Source organism: Octopus sinensis, linkage group LG8, assembly GCF_006345805.1.
Source record: "Octopus sinensis linkage group LG8, ASM634580v1, whole genome shotgun sequence".
Classification (NCBI taxonomy): domain Eukaryota; kingdom Metazoa; phylum Mollusca; class Cephalopoda; order Octopoda; family Octopodidae; genus Octopus; species Octopus sinensis.
The window spans coordinates 77,690,472-77,714,265 of record NC_043004.1 but is presented as its reverse complement, the minus strand read 5'-3'; the positions used below and the strand labels follow the sequence as shown (position 1 = coordinate 77,714,265).

General features: G+C 36.1%; 1 protein-coding gene across 8 annotated transcripts in view; it reads left to right on the top strand.

Annotated features, from left to right (window-relative positions):
- Positions 1-23,794, top strand: part of LOC115215023 (protein AF-10) — a 67,522-nt gene that overhangs the window by 39,160 nt on the left and 4,568 nt on the right. For all 8 annotated transcript variants that reach the window (XM_029784145.2, XM_029784146.2, XM_036505494.1 and 5 more), the window contains exons 8-13: positions 3-622; positions 9,609-9,803; positions 12,635-12,726; positions 16,091-16,183; positions 19,155-19,266; positions 23,291-23,382. In XM_029784145.2, the coding sequence (XP_029640005.1) occupies positions 3-622; positions 9,609-9,803; positions 12,635-12,726; positions 16,091-16,183; positions 19,155-19,266; positions 23,291-23,382 (1,204 nt within the window). The remainder of the gene's footprint in view (positions 1-2; positions 623-9,608; positions 9,804-12,634; positions 12,727-16,090; positions 16,184-19,154; positions 19,267-23,290; positions 23,383-23,794) is intronic.

Genomic DNA, 23,794 nt, shown 5'->3' with positions numbered 1-23,794 from the left:
AGCTCCGTGATATGAAAGCTGATAGTAGTTATTTCCACCCAAGTAATTTGTCTAATCATCCCAGCTCATTAACAAGTTCTGATCGGGAACGTCTTCTTCCTAATATTGCTCATGATAGAAGCAGACCTCCTAAATTATTGTCTACTCCACCTCAAGGGTCAAATCAGACACAGTCTGATTCCTCTCTCACAGCACCTGGAGAATTCGATGGATTTACTGAAGCTGAAAGTAAGAATCATTCTGTTCCACCTACTACCACATCATACGACAGCTGTAGAAGTGATTCTTCAGTAACATCACAACACAGTTCTGATCTAGCTTCCAAAGGACCTGGATCTACTTTGACTGCATCAGAAAATAAGCTTATTATGGATGCTCGCTTCACAGTGTTACCTGAAGCCAGTCGTTTACTTACTTCACCATCAAATGGATCCTTTACAACTACCGTTACAACTGTTCAAAATAGTATGGTTTCTTCTCAACCTCAAACAACATTTTCCAGTAACTATGACAGTTATCTTAGTGGTAACCATGTAAGTGCTTCAACAACCGGACTTAATGGTGTAACAACAGTTGTAAATAGCAGCCTTGAGCAGACTCAGGGGAAAAGACAGCGATCAAGGTAAAAAAATTACATATCTCTATCACATCTGTGTTTGTTGAAAGTAAAATGCTTTCTTATTGCTTGTCACTGTATTGGCATAGAGAATTAAACTTCAGTTTTGGTCATTAACAATCCTACTTATGGTCCCATTTATTATTAAGATATTGTTAATTTATTGTTTTATATATTTGCATATGTTGATAACGTCTCCTTTAAATTTTAGTTGTAACCAAGTTATGTAAACACATGTACACAACTCAATAGTGCTGGTTAAACGTTGCTTGGTTACCTTGCATATTTTTATATTGTGTATATAAATACACACAACATATACACATACATAGAAAAATGGCCAACATCTATTGAAGGCAGAATTAAGATTAATGTATTTATATTAAATATAATAACAACATAAAAATTAAGAACAAATTATTCTATTCATAATATTGATTACTTGCAAACAATTTTGTCATGGAAGAGTTTCGTTGGTTCGGTCATTTTTAATGCATATTTATCAACTTTTGGGAGAAAAAGAGGAAAAGTTGCTCTGATTGGATTCAAATTTAGACTATAGAAATCTGAAACTAAATACTGAACTGTTCTATCTCTGTCAATATCCTGGATTTTTTTTTCTTTTTCAGAGACTAGGAATTTGAAGGGTGTATATAAAATTGTATTATTTCTAATTTGAAAATAAAGTAGATAGCAACACTTGTATCATTTTAGTGTCACACAGATATGGTTATCAAAAACTAATTTTATAACTATGATTGAGATCTTACTCAAATTAGTGACTATATTTTGGGCATAAAACATATTTGTATTATGGGAGTTCAATGAGGAAAGTTGATTGACTAGTTAATGATAATAGGTTCAACGCTTATGGGAATCATGATCATCAGTATAGCTGGAACATAAATAACTACATATAAATTCTGTGTTATATAGGTATAAATCTGGGTATGGTACTTTGCATGTGCAAATGCTAATTGTATTAAATTGAAAGAATGAATTCTTGTCCTATGAGTAGTAGTATTACAGTGTTGGTCATATTAAATTTGTAGCAGACTGTAGTCTTTCCTGGTTACATGAAATAAACCGAGGTTTTATGGGACAATTTAAATGACATGAAGAATTTAAAGTTTCTATGAAATAAATTTATGTTCTTTTAACCGCTATAAAAAAAAATACAGTTTCATAATTACTGAAATAAATTTCATTAAAAAGTTGAAGCACGTGAAGAAAAAGAAAATAATTACTACATTAGTTTATTTATGTACATTTAGCATTTATAATACAATTTGAAAGTAAAGTAATTTTGTCATAGAGAATTATGGCTTAAAATTCACACTAGCTAATTCTTCATACTAACTATAATAGTTCACAACAATTCAAATAAGTCTTGTTGGATTTTTATCATAGACATGGCATAAAAAATAGCCAATGTCTCAAAGGAGTGAGTGTCATGGAGTTTAGTAGCATCCCACAAACACTAAAGTTTTCCCTAAAATCCAGGGTTTTTATAACTGCTCAACTTGACTTTAAAGAATTGAAATCATATAAAAATGTTCTTTAACTAATTTTCAGAATTCCTATATGAGCAGTTATTTCAACCAATGGGGAAAATGACAATCATATTTCTTCGGCAATACAACATTACATCATATTGCCAGCTACTACGAATTGGCAGCCACTATTTGAAATGGCTGCACACTACAGATGTAAAACATTGATAACGCATTGCACATGTCAAGGGAAATAACTTTACTGAAAGTAACGTTTTCAAAGTGAAGATAAATTCTCTACTATACTGTGCCTTGCCTGGGAAACATATTAAAAATGTTGGAGTGAAAATTTAGTAATTCACTAGTTGAGAAAAGTTATTTATCAGGGTAATATAAAGTTCATTTGCAAGTTCTTTCTATAACTTTGGATAAGTGCTGAGAAAAAGGCTGAAGAATTTGTTGAAGGCAAAGTAATTTTTAGAGCATGAATTTTTAGCTATTGCCTTAGTGATATAAAAATAACCTTAATTTTTCTATATAACAGACAAAAAAAAATGTGGTTTTTACAGCAGGTTTGTTGTTGGTAGAGACGTTTTATTTGAGATGGACAGAATGTTTTGGGTCAAGTTATGAAGATCAAATTAAAAAAAAAAAAACAAGATTTCTGTCAAATAGTTGATTGAAAAATGAATGCATTTTATTTTTTTATTAATAAAACTAAAATATATAAAATGTGAAAATGTTAATTATCATTTCTTTGGACACAAACAAAAATATTAAAGATATGCAATCTAACTCATATAGATCATTATAGTTAGGGTAAATTATTTTTGTACATCATCATCATCATTGTTTAATGCCGTTTTCCATGCTAGCATGGGTTGGATGGTTCAACCGGGGTCTGGGAAGTCAGGAGGCTGCACCAGGCTCCAGTCTGATCTGGCAGTGTTTCTAAAGCTGGATGCCCTTCCTAATGCCAACCACTTCGTGAGTGTAGTGGGTGGTTTTTATGTGCCAGGGTAGGCTGGCAACAGCCACGAACGATTGGTGCTTCTTACATGCCACCGGCATGGAAGCCAGTAAAGGCGACGCTGGCATCGGCCACGTACGGATGGTGCTTTTTCCGTGCCACTGGCATAGGTGCCAGGGAAGGCTGGTAACGGCCACGATCAGTTGGTACATTATTTGAAATTCTAGCTTATAATGAATGCAACAAAAAAAAAAAAAGAAATATATAGTATTATTTTGGGTGTCCATTATTATTGTTTTCACTTTAGTACTAATTTAATTGTCTGCATATTTCTAATGCATCAAATGGCTGTTTTACTGTTTGTTTAAAACAAACTTAACAAATATTAGTCACAATTATAGCATTCTACAGCATGTCTTATAGTTATGAGGTGACAGGTGTCGTTAAAGTCAGTAAATGAGACTATTATCAACATAGATAAATACTCGACAAATCAGATATGGGATGTGTCGTACAAGTAGAATAGAGAGGTTTATGGTCAAGTCTGTGGCACTGCCCCCAGACCATATCCCTGCTCACCGCTATTCAGGTGGAGATGGGTATCTACAAATGCAAGTCCTGTGAGCCAGGGGCTGTTCCAGTGCATCTCCCTTGCCATCCTCCTTCGCAACACCTTTTCCATTTTATTTTGCTGGATCTATGAATGGTCTGAATTCTAGGAAATTGTATGTTCCTCACCTTAATGTAAAGTTACCCCTTATATGTTGCTTCCATCACCATACAGATGTAACAAACTGTTACGGTATCTGAAGTATTGACTTATAACATAGTAAGAACATTCTTACATGTGAAGTATCTGACCCATCATCATCATCATCGTTTAACGTCCGCTTTCCATGCTAGCATGGGTTGGTCGAATGAGGGCTGGCAAACCAGATGGCTGCACCAGGCTTCAATCTTGATCTGGCAGAGTTTCTACAGCTGGATGCCCTTCCTAACGCCAACCACTCCGAGAGTTTAGTGGGTGCTTTTATGTGCCACTGGTACTGGCAACAACCTCGCTCGAATCTTTTACACATTCCACTGGCACAGGTGCCAGTAAGGCAATGCTGGTAACGATCACGCTCGAATGGTGTCTTTTACGTGCCGCCGGCACAGAGGCCAGGTAGCCGCTCTGGCAACGATCACGCTCGGATGGTGCTCTTTAAGGCAACGCTGGTAACGATCACACTCGAATGGTACCTTTTAAGTGCCACTGGCACGGAAGCCGGTTAGCCTCTCTGTCAATGATCACACTCATATGGTGCTCTTTGCACCCCGCTAGTACGGATGCCAGTCATCGAATTTGATTTTGATTTTGATTATTCCCTGTTATTAATTCAATTTTTCATTGTTTTTAAGAAGTTACCTCCTCGGATTATTGTTTATATTTGGCAACTTGTTTTTCCTTTATAGCACTTTCATAAATTACAATAATCACTTTTAAAAAACTTGAGTGCAATTCAGATTTTGTTTCTCAGGGAAATCAGAAAGTCAGGAATGACTTAGGGGATGTGCTATATTTCACTTTGTTAATGACAGCAAGTTAATTTACCCTTGCTACTTTCATGACAAACTACTATTTTGGTCTTGTTTTCCTGTGGGTTGACCAATAGTTCCACAAGAATTGTTGTTAATAGAAACTTTTTATTTGAAATAGACAGAATGGTTTGGGTTAAGTTATGAAGATCAAATTTAAAAAAAAAAAAGATTTCTGTCAAATAGTTTGTAAAACATTAGTCTGATATATACTTTTAATAATGTAAGCCATGTAATAACAAAAATGTTGATTGAAAGATCAAAGAAAAATGAATGCATTTTATTTTTTTAATAATAAAACTAAAATATATAAAATGTGAAAATGTTAATTATCATTTCTTTGGACTCAAACAAAAATATTATTATCACTAGCACTATGACCCGGCGTTGCCTGGTCATACTGCTAGTGCATGCATATACAGCTGCATGCGTATGCACATACACGCGAGTACTGTCCAAATCTCCGACCAATCACATACGGCTAGCTGGCATTCAATTGGCGTATCAAGTTTCGGGCATTTTGATTGGGTTTTGGATAGAAAGTTCACAAAAAAGTCACTTCTATTGATTTTTTAATGGGTTTGTAGGGTGACTGGGGAAATGTAAAGATGTGCACGACCACCCTTGGACGGTTTTGAATGACCATAGAAAGTGCGAATCCTCTAACTGAAAAATTGTGGATTTGTATAAAGGACACACACACACAGACAGACATTTTGCCGTTTATATGTAGAGAGAGATATGCAATCTAACTCATATAGGCCACTATAGTTAGGGTTAATTATTTTTGTACATTATTTGAAATTCTTACTTATCTCCATTTTCTTCTCAGCTTAAACATTCTTGAAATTTAAAGTCCATATGAAATTATCATTAATGATATTGCTATCACAAATATCTTTATTATGAGAAGTATTTTGTTCCACATTGTAAAATGCTTAAATGTGAATTTCTTTTCTTTTAAAGTAAATTGAATTGTATATATCAGGTAGTATTGCTGGGGGAGGGGGGAGGGAAATAGTCTGTCCAAAGCAATGTTTTTATGGGGTTGGCATTTTTAGGGCAGCACACACACTGGCTAAGCTGCTGATATATATTAAATTTTCATGTATGATAAGTTCGTATATATTTTTGTTTTTGATTGAAATGAGCTTTGATTTTGATTATTTTAATTCCTGTATTCAATACACACATACATACATATAAATGTATATATATTTACTCTATTAGAGTGCTTTGACTCTCTCAGTCTTTTGACTTATTTCCACTGGTAACCATCTAAACCCAAATTACGATGTATAATAAAGCTGCCCAGACCCTGTTGCCACAAAGGTTCTTAAGACAATTTGCTAATAAACAACTCCCATAGATAAACATTTCCCAGTGCTTCAATTTTATTGAGATTTATATAAATTTCATTTATAAATACAGAATAAATGCTGATTAAGGTGCTATAATATTAATTTTATTTACTAGACAATGTAATATGTATATTTTTTAATACTGTAAGAAATTTTAAGTAAAAAAAGTCAAAAGCAGCATAAAACCTAGATTCAATCCACTGCCCAGTTTGACACCATCACTCAGTTTGTGGGTGTCTTTAAGTTGACTCTGTTGCAAGCAGTTAAGGTTAGTTTGTGGATATGAGGATAACTCCCTGCCACTAATCATAGAATCATTAGTACTGTTCTCTCTTCTTTAAGACATAAGCAAAATACGACATGGTAGCACTACAACCATGACAATATAGTATAGTCTGACATATCTTTTATACTTTCTGTTTCACATTTTGTGGTAAGAGATCTGATCTAACTGACCAAAGCTGCAGAAGTTTATAGAATACTGATTTTAACAAGTAATAGTCATTAAGTATTGTTTTTGTCCCACTCATACTTGCATAACTTGAACAAGTTTGCTTTACTGCTCATTGTCACCTGCTTCAATCTTTTGTCATTAGCATTCATCTTCAAATGACATTACATGTCATTTCTTTTTTTTTTTTTTCTCTTGTGTACATTACTTTCTAATATTCAACCACTCATTTCACTCACTTGAGCTGTTAAATTTTATATGCAGATTAACATTGTACTTCCACTATAGGAGGAATTACAACCGTGTTTCGTGGTCTGCTACCACAACAGCTCCTTTATAGGATCCAGTTAGCTCAAGACATCATCAGGAGGAACCACGTCCGGTTTCGGCCCCTACTCCTCTACCATTTTGATGTGGCAGCCCCCCCCCCCATTCAGAGCTGTCTTCAGCTCTGGTGTTGGGTGCATGTCTTCTTTCTTCTGTTCTCTGGCCTCTTCGATGTAGCATCAGTGAGTGTCAGCCGATGACTGACTGACTTGTCAAATTTTTCCCTTTAAATACCTGTCGCATAGGCTCCAGCAGGCAGCCCCAGCAAGTTGTCACATGACACTGTCTCACCTTAACTGGCTAGTGAAGGCGCGTAGTCTTAGCCCGCGCATTCTCTAAACGACCGTCACCTGTCAGTCAGTGAAGCTGATTCAGTGTCAGCTTGTCTCAACTAGTGATGTTATTTCCCGCCGGCATGTTTTGACTTTCAAGCCATTTTGGGCTTAAAAACTATACTTAAAAACTTTCTCCCCAGCCTCTACAGACATACTCAGAGTAATGACCCACTTGATACTCTATAGCATTAAACTTCTTACGATTCATCCCAATTAATTTTCTATAGAAGAAATCTGTTGCCAGCAGTAGTAACTTTTCTGTGAATTCCTTTCATTCCTTGTTTACTTGATTCAGCCATTCTAGATTAGCAACAATCAATTATATCTAGTAATTCATCTGAGGAGTTCATGGATCTCATTTTTATCTATTGCTCTTACTGTTAACTACTTGTACATAAAATGCATTTGAAGTTGTTTATGGTTTGGGTGGATTGACAGGATCTAGCAAGCCGGAGGGCTGCACCAGGCTCCAGTCATCTGTTTTGGCAAGGTTTTTATGGCTGGATGTCCTCCTTAATGCCAACCACTTTACAGAATGTACTGGGTGTTTTTTTATGCAGAACCAGCACAGGTGCTCTTCTTATGTGGAGCTTTTTTACATGGCACTGGCATGGGTGCTTTCTACATGCTACCAGTCCAGGTGCTTATTACGTGGTGCTGGCACAAGTACTCATGGGGTTGCCAAGAGGCCTGCAAGACAAGAGAGTGAAAGTGGCCGTGTGCCAGACAAGAGGTTGGAATATGATAGGGGGTCAGGGATAGCTCTATTACTACAAGGAAGATACTTGGCTACCTCAGTAGAACAAGGAAGCAGAGGGAGGTGGGACAGAGATAGAGAAAAAGAGAAAGAGACCAAGATAGGGTCTACTGACAAAGAGCAGAGGTAGATGAGTGTAGGTAGTACAGAGGGGATAGAGGAGATGTACCATAAGTGTGTGAGGGGAAATATTTAGAGACAGCAAGTGATGTTGTACTGGGGGGGGGGGCAGTGGCTGGTAGAGGTGTTGGAGAAATGGTTGTGTATGAGGCTTACCAGAGGACAGAATTTTGTGAGAGGTAGTAGGGTTATGGCTGTAAAGGATATGATTTGACTTAACTTGTCGTGTCTTCTGTAGCACAACAAATCACCAAATGTTTCACTCTCTTGTAATTTCCTTAGTGAGACTGAATAGCTGAAGATCCTTTCTCATCACTTTGTCTCACATCTTCCTTGGTCTCCTCTTTCCACAGGCTCCCTCCACAATCAGAGATCACTTTATGCAATCTTCTCTCTTTCAAACGACATCTCATGCCTCTTATACCCAATTTTTCTCTTAAATCATTTACACTCTGTTGTACATGCATACTGACATTATCCATCCAGCAGAGCATGCTGGTTTCATTTCCTTCAAACCTTTGATGTGCTATGTAGTCACAGCCCATGTTTCACTGCTATGCAGCATAGCTGTTCGGACACAGGCATTATACAATCTGCCTGTCATTTTGAGGGAGAGGTCCATATGTTACTAACAAAGGTAGCAGCTCTCTGGACTTTGCCCGGCCTATTTTTATTCTAGCAACTATGCTTTTGGAGCTTCCTCTTCCACTACTAATTTGGTTGCCTAGGTAATGGAAGCTATCTACTATTTCTAAGGATCCCCCCAGACATTGAGAGAATCTATTTTCTATATGTTCCATTGAGTGTGCAGCTTTTATTTCCTTCCTACTCTGGGATTTTGTGCTTATTGGTATTAACTAGTATTTTGGTAATTACCATATTGGTTTTCAGACTTTTGAACTTTATCTCATTCCATCAGGCTTGGGAAGTTTACTGCAGTTTTTGATTAAGTCTGTTAAGATACCAATTCATTAGCATGTCCTGAACTTGTACTATTGTCAGAAGGGATATAAGGAATTGTTGAGGCTAAAGACAGTACTGATTCCTAATTTGTAAATTAATGGTTTGGCACGTAAAAAACACCATTCGAGCGTGATCGTTACCAGCATCGCCTTACTGGCACCCGCGCCGGTAGCATGTGTAAAAGATTCGAGCGAGGTCATTGCCAGTGCCACCTGACTGGCCTTGTGCCGGTGGCACGTAAAAGCACCCACAACACCCTTGGAGTGGTTGGTGTTAGGAAGGGCATCCAGCTGTAGAAACTCTGCCAGATCAAGATTGAAGCCTGGTGCAGCCATCTGGTTTGCCAGCCCTCAGTCATACATCCAACCCATGCTAGCATGGAAAGTGGACCTTAAACGATGATGATGATTTTAATAAAAATGTTATTAGATATTATACACTAATTTGAGACTGAAACCCTCACCCCAACAAGTCTACTGGTATAGCCTATTGTTCTTTCAGACTAAAATTTGTGCTTATAATGTCTAATTAGTATTTCCCTAAACTAAATAGTATATAAATATTTGTTCATATTTTTTTGTTTACTTTTTAATTTTCTATATTTACAAAGTACTTATTCCTCTTCTCTGTTGTAAAGATCTGCAGAAAAACAAGATAAGAAAAACAAGAAGAACAAATGCCAGCTGTCGTCTAACAATAACAAAAGCAAAAGTAATAAAGATATTTTGGCTACCACATCACCATCATCTTCTTCAGACATGTCTCCCTCTGACAGCAAGAAAACTTTGGCGCAGAAAAAATCAGATGCTCCCATCACATCTGGTCCACTTGGGTAAGATTTAATTTTTTAGCATTGATGAAAGTGGTATAATTAATATTGAGACTAGCAATAATGGGAAATGTAAAAATGTACATTTACTTTCCTGAATTATCAAAATGGATAAAGTAGATGCTGCAAAATAGATAAATCATGCACTCTCTTCTTTGTTTTTGTTTTTTTTTGTTTTTTCTTCATTTATTTTTCAAAACAGTATTTGGAGATTTTAATTATACAAAAGAGAAACGAGAACTGTTTTTTCACTCCCTGCTTACATATGTGATGCTTCTTGAGAAAATATAATTTCTTGCATTATATTTTGCATAAGTGTTAGTTTTTATATGCCACATTTATATATCTCTTTTTCATATTTGTGAAGAACTGTATTCAAATATATTTAATCTTAACATCCATTCTAAGCTGCATTACATTATGTAGAAAGAGACCAATAAACAGTACTAATACATGTATTTGTTTAGCAAGATTCCTCATGTGAAATTCTGTGTTGAAACAGATTTTGTTGGGGTGGTGAGCTGGCAGAAACGTTAGCATGTTGGACGAAATGCTTAGCGGTATTTCATCTGTCGCTACGTTCTGAGTTCAAATTCCGCCGAGGTCGACTTTGCCTTTCATCCTTTCGGGCTCGATTAAATAAGTACCAGTTTCGCACTGGGGTCAATGTAATCGACTTAATCCCTTTGTCTGTCCTTGTTTGTCCCCTCTATGTTTAGCCCCTTGTGGGTAGTAAAGAAATATATATTTGGAGATGGTCTTTTTTTTCTGTAAATTAACTACATGCACTATATACTTGTTCTTCACTTCAGTTTTATTATTATTATTCTTATTTTAGTGTCCTTCATCTGAAATCTTTTGTCACACATCCTGTGACCTCTTCAGTGACTCTCAACAGGAGAAGACACATGGGATGGTAAGTTGCTGAAAAGATCACAGGATATGTGACAAAAGATTTCAGATAAAGAACACTAAAATGGGAATAATAATAATAAAGCTGAAGTGAAGAATGAATATATAGTTTGTGGTTAATTGGCAAAAAAAAAAGAAAAAGAAAATGACCATCTCCAAATACAAGTACTAACACAAATTTATGTTATGATAATAAGATTTATATGATAGGATGAATAAAAAATGTGAGCTATAACAATCTTAAAGGGAAGACAAGTAAAATCACTTTATCAGGCCACAAAATTTTGATTTGAAAATGTAAGACTCACATGTTCTCTATGAAACAAACCTTTAAAATTTTCTTAAACCTGAGGTTTTGTATAAGTCATAAGAAATTATATTTTTTCAAGACACATCATTTAGTGTGTGTGTGTGTGTGTATGTGTATATATATATACACACACACACACACTAAATATATGGTGGTCTGTAATTTTTTTTTTTTTGCATAGTTGGACTTTCTGTTTATAGCATAGAAACCTTATGACTTTTAAAGTGGTGTGCATAATATACTTATTCTGAAGCGCATTTATTTATTTTGTTTGAGAGGACGTTAAACAATGAAGATGATGATTTGGTAATTCAAGAAAGTCTAGTCAAATTTTTACATTCCACATCATTGCAGGTCCCAGTTTTAATTATGCTGTTTCCATCCACCATTACTGATCTAATTTTTTCTTATTAGGAAAGAAAATTATTTATATGTATTTTGAGAATGATTTTGGCTAAGTTTTCATGACTAAATAACCTTTTTATATTGCCAACTACTGGTTTATTATAACACCACCACTAGTGAAGTTAATTTATCAAACATAAGGCACAAAACTAATCTTAATAGAGTTAAATACAGTGATTGGGGAATTTTCTTAGTGGTTAGGTAATGTCATTCTCTGGTCAAACAAGCAATTTGGACAACTCTTAACATTTTAGTCTTGTTAACTATCGTCATGGCAATGTAATCTTCAGTGCTTCTTGCTAGCTACTTATTATATAGACATGTTCTTAAAAAAGTATTGATTTTATTTCAGTCTCTATTTGTTTTGAAGTATCATCTTTACTATGATGTAGAGAGAGCTACATTTCTTTTGTGAGTGAAGCCCCCTTCCCACACCGAAAAAAAAAAAATGAAAGTAAAATAGTATTCTGTGTTTTTGTCTCAAAGGTTTTTCCTTGCTTATTTAATGACAATAATGAAGGGTACAGAGAATGTTTTTAAAATATTCTGAAATTTTTTGTTTTGCTATCACTACAATATGAGGTACACATCCAGTGTACATTAATATGAGTAATCACATAACCAACATGACTTATACTGCATAATTTCTAGCACTGGCCTTAATTTACAGCTGATACCATAACCTTTCATTGAACTAAAGTTTATGAAAATACTTAATCATTATCGTGGTTCAAATTCAGGGTTTTTAAATTGCTTCCTGTCAACTGCACTGTCCAAATCTACCACTTAATTTTTACATAACTTATATTGGTTTCATTTTAAATTCAATTAATTCTGCCTGTTTTGGGACATATTATTATTTGAGCTTAAAACAATTACTATAACTTAAAACAGTGGAAATTTTTGACAGATTTGGTTGCAGTATTAATGCATTTGAGTGTTTTATATCATGCATATACAACTGTGGGAATTAGGACCAGAGCAGGCCTCCCAAGCTCCTATGTTCATGAAACTATTTAACTCTCCTCTATTATATTTATTTTATTGACAATTGAATGGTAACCTTCACTTGGTATTGGTTTACTAAAGTTATATGCTGGCATTTCTATTTTTTTATCATTAATCTTTTATTTCTATATTTACTTTCGTATATAGCTTTTATCAATTACAATAATAAATTTTATTTTATTTTATTTTTTTATTACAGGAATCCAAATTATAATGTGTTTGGTGGTAGCCCTTATTTTCAAAGCTTAAGTGCATCTGGACCTGTGTCGATTTCAGGTTTTAGCCAAACAAGTAAGTCCCTGTCTTTTAATGTTTATCTTTTTTAATTTTCTTATGTAAGTTCAGATAATTTTTCAAATCCAATTATTTACATTTATTGGTTTAGATATCTTTATAGCTAAATGTTTTCCCCTCATAGAAAATTAGAGAAATGAAATGAGAATGGTACATGCTTTTAGATATCATGAATTTAAAAATAAAAAATTGAGAAATGACATTTGAGCTGTAAAAGACTCGTGGAAATTATGGAAGTTGTAAAAATTATTGTAATGAACTATTTAAGTTTCTTCAATGGAAACTGGACAACAGATAGTATCACATCACTTTTATTCTTATCATTGTTTGGTTTATTTATTGAACTCTGTGTCAGTTATTTGGAAAATATGAAAGAGTTAACCTCTAATAAATTACAGGTATTCCATTTGCAAGTGTGATTTGAACTGAGTGACTCAGTTAATTTATCTGGACAAGTCTTGTAGTTCCTTTTCTAATTCATACTGAGAGGTCTTCATCCCCAGTCACTGTCAGAAAGAACAATATATAGGCCATCGATTGGTTAAAATTCGAAAAATTAAACTACGTTAAACTTACAAATTACAATTTTCTCAAGAAAGCTAAGAGAAAAAGATGTTTTATTTTGACACATTCTACCAGTATATGAAGATTAAAAGTGTTTAGTTAACTAGAAATTGTGTTGAAAACTGCCGTCAAAAGGAAAAGATCCAAAAAGTCTAATTCTTCAATTCCATGTGACACGGGTAATGCTGGGTATCTCTGCTAGTATATAGATAGATACATACATATATATATCTCATCATCATCCAGTGTTTTAAATCCAGGTTTTATCCCTGTTAACGAGGGTGGCTGGATCTACCTCAATGCCATAGCAACTGCAGTAGGCAGGTGCAGCCACCCCAACCTTTGGGCGGACTGGCTGGTGCCCATTCTCCTTTGCTATCATGAGGCTTTTTGGAGCTGGATTTTCTGCGGGGAGCATGCCCTTGCTTACTCCCAACCTCAGTTTCTAGTCATGAGTGGTCCCTGTGACCAAGGCCTCTACTACGATTTTTAAGAAATGTAGTGAAAAGCTAGCTAAGAAAGGCAGGAACACTACTCTCTGAGGCCCTTTTGGAACCCAACCGCACCTATATATATGTGTATGCATGTATTGCCATGATTGATCTCTAACTCCACAATTCTTTTTATTCTCTCTGTTTATTTCTTCTCATTCTTTTCTGTTGAAGAGCCTAGGCTCAAAACGTAAAAGACTTTTTGACCTTCCCAAGCATCAAACTAACACACCTGCTTGTTGTTTATACACCTGTCTTCATCTTTTGTTTTTCTGTAAATTTCAACTATATATGCATATATATATATATATATATTATATATATATATATATATATATAGGTGTGGGTATGGCTTTGTCATAAGAAGCTTGCTTCTCAACCACATCGTTCCTGGTTCAGTCCCAATGTGTGGTACCTTGGGCAAGTGTCTTCTACTATAGCCTTGGGCTGACCAAAGCCATGTGAGTGGATTTGGTTGACGGAAACTGAAAGAAGTCTGTCCTAAATATATATATATATATATCATCATCATCATCATCATTTAACGTCCGCTTTCCATGCTAGCATGGGTTGGACGGTTCAACTGGGGTCTGGGGAGCCCGAAAGCTGCACCAGTCCAGTCAGATCTGGCAGTGTTTCTACAGCTGGATGCCCTTCCTAACGCCAACCACTCCGAGAGTGTAGTGGGTGATTTTATGTGCCACCGACACAGGTGCCAGACGAGGCTGGCAAACGGCCACGCTCATATATATACATATTTGTGTCAGGCCAACCAAAGCCTTGTGAGTGGATTTCTTACACAAACTGAAAGAAGACTTGTATATATGTGTATATTTGTGTGTGTTTGTTTGTACCCCCACCATCGTTTGACAGCCGATGTTACTATGTTTACGTCCTCGTAACATAGTTGTTCGGCAATGGACACTGATAGAATAAGTACTAGGCTTACAAAAAACAAATCCTGGGGTCGATTTGACTAAAGGCGGTGCTCCAGCATGGCCACAGTCACGTGACTGAAACAAGTAAAAGAATGAAAACTATACCATTTTAATCTCAAGCAATGCTGAGTATCTTTGCTAGTATATATATATATATACATATATATATATTTATATTTATATATATTGTATGTAACACCAAGTAAATTAGGGGTTATGGATCCAACTCACTAAGGGATAATATTTATCCAATATACTGTTGGTATAATACCCTGTTATTAATACACAAGTGTTTTTAATTGCAATGCAATTAACTTACTTATTGTATTAAATGGGTGAAGGTAAAGAAATATTTTATCATTAATTTATATTGCAAATAAGAAAATGAAGAAGCACATTAGTTGGTTCAACTTTAGGACATTAAAATGTTGACTTATTTATTTATCAAAACGACAACCATAATAATATACATATAGTATATTATTCAATGCATATAAGATAAGAATACTAGTAATTATTAAAAAACATGAATATAAATTATTAAAATCACTTACAGCTGTTTCAGCCTATAGATAATAGTATCTCATTGTACCTATATTAGTCAAGTGTATTGAGGTGATAGGCAGTTGAAAATGAGGTACTTATATATATCTCTAGGCCTCGTCAGAGATTTTAAAGTACAATCATAAAAATATAAATATAAAACAAAATACACACACATTTGAATATATATATATATAAATATAATCCATATCCATGAGTACATATATAAATATTCAATTATTACTAATATTAACATAAACCCTGTACAACAACATAGAAAGTGTAATTGTAAATATTATTGTTGAATTAATAAATAAATAGTTGGATAATTTAGTGACAATAAAATTTTATATGGATTTCTACAGTATACACTTAATTGTATATATGTGGTTTTGATGGTTCATCATTAAGCATGTATCAGAAAAACTGATGAATTTTAAAATTAGAAGACTGAATGTAATAAGAATGTAAACGTGCATCGCTGGTATAGAAAGAATGCTTCTAATCTGAATGACGACACCATTCTTTACTCAATCTTGATTGAGTTAAGGCTTGAACCAGTAGACGCTAAACTCATCACAGCAAATGAACTTTACTTATTTTGAATCTTCCTATTGACTGATTTTACTGATGCAGACTATCACCAATTTAAGAAAATTTTACCATAAAGTTTTGAAGTTGATCAAAATAGCGTAGACTTCAGTTGTTAATTTTCAGACCTTGCCATCTACTTGTGGCTGGCTGTAAAATAAATGTCAATAAGTGTATATTTGTTTTTGTAATTAAAATAGTTCACTTCCTGTTCAAATTTTGTTTCTCATTCAGATTTGGAGAATAATGGTATATTGGCAACATCAGTTGTTACTGGATCCCATTTAACTTCAAATTTAGAAACATCTACATCACCAAACCTTACTCGTAAGTAAACTTCCTTGTTGTGCATAAAATATTTTATTATATAGATGTGTGCCTAGTAAATATGTGTACATGTACACATAGATACAGCTGTTATTGTAAGTCTTTGCCCTTGTTCTTGTATATTTTTCTGTGATCTGCTAGACTGATTATTTGCCATGCTCTAACTCAAACCAGTGCCATTTCATGAAGCATATCTATTCTATGTAGTGTACAAGAGAGAAGACTATGCTGTTTTGGTCTTGTGGTGTGTATGGGTGAGAAAATTTGCATAAAAGAAGTGCTGACCACTCAAAGTAGCAGGAACTTGTGGAAGAGGGAAATCTAGAAAATCATGGGATGAAGTATTGAAGGCTGAACTCAAGGTGCTGAGCCTTATGGAGGAGATGACAAAGGACTGAGGTTACTGGCATCTTGCTGTGCTCAAGAAGACCCGTCTACCACAGCAGAATTGCTATCCTAAATCCACCTTAGTAATGCTTATATGTGCCGGGCTCTGCTCCACCTCCATTCTATCAGCTCATCAAGCATTTTCCCCTCACATCTCATCGCCTAACACTCATTACTTCCCTATGTATAGTACTAATGAGCAGCTCTGATCACATGAGAGCAGAATAGGCACCATACTACATCCTTTCCTATAGAAACTATGCCAAATCAGGCAATAGAGCTTGGCACTACCCACTGGTTTTCCTGCTCCTGTGACATCATCCAATCCATGCCAGCATGGAAAACAGACATTAAATGGTGATGATGATGATGATATATATATTCACTGAATGTGGTACCTAAGACTAGTTGCTAAATCACTATGTATCAAGGACCTCCTGAAGGAGAAAAGCCCCTCAGTCCTCTGCCAACACGCTCAATTAGAACATGTAGTTTTTGTTGACGACATGGATGCTAGGATCTTATCAACACATAAAACAGACACAACACTCAAACAGATTGTGGAGACCACATATAATAGAAAATAGACCAACAGGAAACGTGAATGGAGTAATGACACCCCTCCACTTCACCACACTATGCAACCTGACAACTAAAAACAGAATGAAGCAAAATAAATGAATGACACACGCAAGACACACATACTAAAAATGGAACAAGAAAGAGAAGAAAAAATAAAACACCATTAAAATGATTTTAATCAAATTCGATGACTGGCGTCCGTGCTAGTGGGGTGCAAAGAGCACCATACGAGTGTGATCATTGACAGAGCGGCTAACCGGCATCTGTGCCAGTGGCACTTAAAAGGCACCATTCAAGCGTGATCGTTACCAGCATCACCTTACTGGCACTTGTGCTAGTAGGGTGCCAAGAGCACCATTCGAGCGTGATCATTACCAATGACGCCTTACTGGCACCTGTGCTGGTGGCATGTGTAAAAAATTCGAGCGAGGTCATTGCCAGTACCGCCTGACTGGCCCCGTACCGGTGGCACATAAAAGCACCCACTACACTCTCGGAGTGGTTGGAATTAGGAAGGGCATCCAGCTGTAGAAACTCTGCCAGATCAAGATTGAAGCCTGGTGCAGCCATTTGGTTCACCAGCCCTCAGTCATTCATCCAACCCATGCTAGCATGGAAACCGGACGTTAAACGATGATGACGATACGCATACTAAATACAAACACACACACATATACAGACATTAATACATTCATAGATAGTGATCCATACTACAGAAGGCAAAAATGGAATAAACAGGATAAGGAGAGGTGCTGATGAGTTCTTTTGTCACAGAATTTGTGACAAAGGAACTTTGATGGACATAAACTAAAAATAATGCAAGCAAAAACTAAAGTGAAGATCAAATAAATAATGTGTGTATGTTTAAGTGGCAAAAAACAAAAAAAGCCCCACCGTCTCCAAGTATAATAATACAGCATTAAATGTTTTTTCTAGAATATAACTAAATTTAACATAGGTTTAGTTAACAAATTTTTGAAAGCATTGCAATTTCTTTTTTTTTTATGTTTTGAATTTGTATTTTATATCTTGTGTAAAACACCATTAAAATGATTTTAACAACATAGATAATAGACAATAAATGCTTTAATTGCTACCTCTTGTTCATCTTTATACCAGTTGTTGTTAAAGCAAGACTATGACTGAAAAGTATTCCTACTTTTTTTTTTTATTTCAAATGTATAGAACATAGCACAGTTATTTAATATCTTTTAAAGACATTTGTTTGTGACCTGGCTGCTAATTCTAGCTGGTCAAGCTTGTTAACTCCAGAAATGGGAAGATAAGTTTTAATGATAAAAAGTTGAACTGAAATACATTTCTAAAGTTGTATTATTGGAATTAGTTATAACTTTAAAAAATTTATTTATTTACTTTTTCCACTTATTCTAAATAAATTTAGAGCAGTTGTATACTGTCAGCTTATCGTGACAGTCCTGTAAAGGGAATCACACCACTGCTATTTAGCCCTAGGAAGCATCGACGCCTCCTGTCGGCTTTGACACATTTCCTGTGTCCCTTTATGGGACTGTCACGTTAAGTTGACAGTATACAACCACTCTATTGTTCCACCACTGCTCATATCTCTCTGAGATATTTAGAAATTTAATATTTCTAATTTTGGGGATCAGTGAATAAACTTCACTGAAAATATATCTATTTACGAAGGCTTTACAAGCATCTTCAACAAGCAGGGCCATGCTACACCAGACTGATGATGAGCAAGACTCTGAAACATGCATGTCTCTGGATGCAGGCCTAGCTGTTGGGGGTGCTTGTCTCTCCTTCTTAAATATAAGGACACAGGAAATGTGTCAAAGCTGACAGGAAGCGTCGATGCTTCTTAGGGCTAAATAGCAGTGAGTGTGATTCCCTTTACAGGACTGTCATGATAAGTTGACAGTATACAACCGCTCTATCGCTCCACCACCGCTTATATCTCTCTGAGATATTTAGAAATTTAATATTTTTAATAAATGAAATTATTTTCTCTATTTAACAGCTCCACCATTAGCCAATGAAGGCACGTCTCCACTCAGTGTTGGCTGCCTTTTGGGACCACCAAAAATTTTCCCTTCGATTAACAGTGAAAAGCTACTAAATGAGAATGTAGGGTGAGTGATTTATTTATCCATTTATTTTATTTTGCTAATTGACACTTTTCAATTATCTGTTGAGTTTCTTTCAATGTTTGCTTGATATAGAAACAAATTATTCATTCCTCACAACTGAAATTTTATACTCAAAAAAACTTTGGCAAATAACTAGCTGTTTGCTGTAAGTGAAATATTTTAAGTGTTTCCAGAAGGATCTAAACTGTTACTTGATGCTGTTTCTACATACAGTCCTCTCGAATGATCTAATCAGTTTTCACAAACCTTTCATCAGTCTGTCATTGTCAGTCAGGCACAGAAAATAGTCACTCTCTTTTGCATGGCTTTTCTATGACAAGGTATTCAAGATATAATTATTTTGAGCTTAGTCTGCTGTGTACATTTGTCTACATGCTGGTTGTCACATAATCCACTGACAAGTTTATTGTCTGCAATTGAGGAAGTGTTAAGAATGATGATCTAACATTTGGGCCAATGCTTGTAACTGTTGTGATATTAGCAGTACCTATAGAAGCAAACTAGGATCTGGGCTGTCTCCATGTAGAGCCAGAAACAGGAGACCATATACCCCCCCCCCCCCATCCTCCCAGGACATGGTTGGGCTGTTGCTGACCAAAGACTCCTCTCTGAGTATGTCGCTTTGGGAAGGGTGTGATGGGTAGCAGCATCTGTCAAAGGAGAGCCACAGGCTGACTCTCCTCCATCAACCAGCAACTCTCCAAAAGTGTACGAAGAAGCTAAAGAAGAACCTCTCATATTGTTATGGCTAGATGGAGCTGGCTGTGGAGGCACGGTTCAACTATAACTTAGAATCTGTGGCAGTCTGTTGCAGTTTCATCTTTAGATCCTGTCTGTCTTGTCTTTTATGTACTGCAGAAGCTCTTGAAACCTCAGTGCATGGGTCACCCTGCAAGTTGTAATCCACCTTAATCAAACCTATACCATCAGCTCCCTGACTTTGGATTTTCTGTTTCTACTGTTTGTCTTACTTTCCTGCTTCTTCCTTCCATGCTTAAACCAAAATTTGTCAAGTCCAACAGCAAGAGGATAAGGATAATGGGAGCAAATTTAGGTGATCTACCTGTTGGTGGGTGGCAGGTGTGTGATGTTGCTTTCCCAAGACCCAGTGACTACTCAGGATTCTTACCACCTGGTTGAGTAGCTGCACCCAGTGGGTCATCATCCTTCTGCAACCAACTGAAACCCTAAGGCCAAAGCGAAACTAACTGTAGGAACATGGAACATGAGAATCCTTTTGGACTCTGACAACTCAGACTGATCCAAAAGACAAACTGCATTTGTCTCTTATCTCCTCAGGCTCAACATTGACATTGCTGCACTGAGTGAAACATGACTTTCAGATGGAGGAAAGCTTGAAGTGGCAGGCGCTGGAATCAACAACTGTTTGGTCCTATAAAATCATCAAATGGCAGACAATGTTAACATCCTAGACTGCTGGGAGGAATATTTTTGTTTTGCTAAATCGCAAGTCAACAACAGCAAAAGACTTTCTGAGAAAATCCCTTTCTAACCTTTACAACTTTGGATGAAGACTACTCTGTTGTATCAAGAGTTCCTGATGGCAGTGAAATGTTTGAAAGTAAATAAAGCTCCAGGACTTGATAACATCCCATTTGAATTGCTGCAACTTGGTGGTCTGCTGCTGCCAACTAAACTCTTCTAAAGATGTCTTTAATGATCTTAAAGATGCCGTCATCATTAGTATATTCTAGAAAGAAGATAGAAAATCCTGCGGAAACTATTGTGAATCTCCCTACTTGCTATTGTAGGAAAGTTCTTTGTTTCAATAATCTTGAACCATCTCCAGATCATCATGGAAAGAGTCCTTCCAGAATATCAGTGTGGTTTTCGAGCATCTCATGAAACTATAGACATTATCATCTGTCCCAGGCAAACATGATTGTTGAGAGTAACAAAAATCCCTTTTCCTTGTCTTCTATGATCTGGAAAATGCTTTTGACAGTGCACCAAGACCAGTCATGATGGATGGTCCTTGTTAATTTCGTCTCTCTGATCCACGCTCTCCATGATGGTGTGACTATGCCTTTTATCATGATCTCCTCTCAGAAGAACTCCCAATTACATATGGATTGAAACAAGGTTGCATATTTGCTCCTATGCTTTCCTTCTTATACCTTACTGTGATGATCTGTGAACTGTCTTTGGATCAGCCAGGTGTGGATATCAGATATTGTTTTCATGGAGAACCCTTCAACCTGGTGAATTTTCGGTCAAAGAAAGTCACCAGTACCAAGTGAATCTCAGAACTCCAGTATGTTGATGGCAACATGGTACTCAACCACTCATGTTTAGAACTGTATCAAGCTGTCGATAATTTCACCAATGCATATCAACATTTTGGGCTCACTGTAAATACTAAAAATATTCAAATTCCCACCCAACTAAATCTGAATTCTACCCTTTCAGACTTTGACATCATCATTTGAGGCACACTACTGGAGCAAGTTACCTTGGAAGTGTGCTCTCTGCCTAATGCATCTCTGAGCAAAATGTGGAACAAAGAATCAGAACAGTTTACTCAGCTCATGGTACACTAGCCAAACGTGTATTCAAAAACAAAGATTATAGTTTACCAAGCTTGTTGTTATATCCCATGCTTCTGTATGGTTGGGAAACTTGGGCTTTGTATCATTGCATCAAAAAACGTGTGTTCTAGGTGAGGATTGTCCTCATTAGCCATGTTCACTACTAGCATTAATAGTCTGAATATTCGTCCAGGAGGAGAAATCAATCCTTGGATTCAAGGGATGAGCTGCTACCACCAACAGCAGATCCTCAATGTTCACCATATTTTTTTTGTGTGTGCGTATATATATATGGCTCGCAGGATGGCCTGCTGTGCTAGCCTTGGATCGTAGAGTGACCTGCTGTTCTTGAGGAGACCTATTGAGTCAAGTACATCAAAATAAAAATTCAAATGGAAATTGCAGTTAAGACACCCATGCCGGTGACACGTAAAAAGCACCGTCTGAATGTGGCAGATGCCAGCGCCGCCTGCACTGGCCCCTGTGCCAGTGGCACGTAAAAAACACCCACTACACTCACGGAGTGGTTGGCGTTAGGAAGGGCATCCAGCTGTAAAAGCACTGCCCAATCAGGCTGGAGCCTGGTGCAGTCTCCATGGCTTACCAGACCCCGGTCAGACCGTCCAACCCATGCTAGAATGGAAAACGGACGTTAAATGATGATAATGACACACATACATACACCATCATCATCATTTAATGTCCATCTTTCATGCATGCATGGGACAATTGACAGGAGCCAGCCAGGTAGAAAAACTACCCTAGGCTACTGTTTCTGTTTTGGCAGGGATTTTATGGCTGTATGCCCTTCCTAACACCAACCACTCCACAGAGTGGATTCAGTGCTTTATACATGCCACTAGCACAGGTGAGGTTAGTTTAGGCATGATTTTTACAGTTGGATGCCCTTCTAAATGGCAAGCATCTGATTTTGGTATGTCAGCATCAGTTGCAGTTTATTGAAATACATGCAAATATAAAAGTATTTGAAATTTTAAAAGTAGCATAGGATTAGTAATCTAGATTTTTATCTTTTGGAATTTGCTCACTATTTTCTCAATTTAAAAAATAAAGGCTTTCAAAATTAAGTGTTTGAAATTTTTTTTACTTTTCCAAAAATGTGTCATCTTTAATTATTCTGTTAAATGTTTCATTAGTTTTTGGTTTTTTTTGTATTTTAATATTTATATTATTTTGTATTTTATATTTATCAAATAATAAGGCGGTAAGCTGGCAGAATTGTTAGCATGCCATGTAAAATGTTTAACAGCAGTTTGTCCATCTTTATATTCTGAGTTCAAATTCCACCTAGTTAGACTTTGTTTTTCATCCTTTCAGGGCCGATAAAATAAGTACCAGTTGAGTACTGAAGTCAATGTAATCCACTTATCCTCAGCAATTGCTGGCCTTGTGCCAAAATTTGAAACCAATATTTATCAGATAATGTTTCATTTCAGAAATGGGCTTGTTCAGTCTATGGAACAATTATTGGAACACCAATGGGACTTGGGGTCTCAGTTTTTGATGGAACAGGGTCAGCATTTCGATAGTAAGTTGTAACTTTGTTTTAGTAAAACTTCAAGCAAAATGTTTTAAAATATTTTTCTTAAAAAATCCAGAAATTGCTGAAAAAGGAAGATACCACTTATGTTCTATTCTATAGGCATGAAAAGAAATATTTCCATATCTGAATCATACGGGAGTTGTGCATCATGCATACACTTGACCAGGAGAACACCTTCTCCATCAATACATCGGACACAAATTGTGTTGTTAACCAGCTGGAGAAGGTGTTCTTCTGGGGTTAAAAATATTGTAGTAACATCGTTCCGTATGGAACAGCCATGTTGAAGTGACAACAAACATGCCTTTTCAGGAATTTATAGAGATTTTAGAACTAGCTATTTTGCCAGTTTACAAATTATTTTTGTTTTGTAGGGATAGTCCAAATTTTAATTATC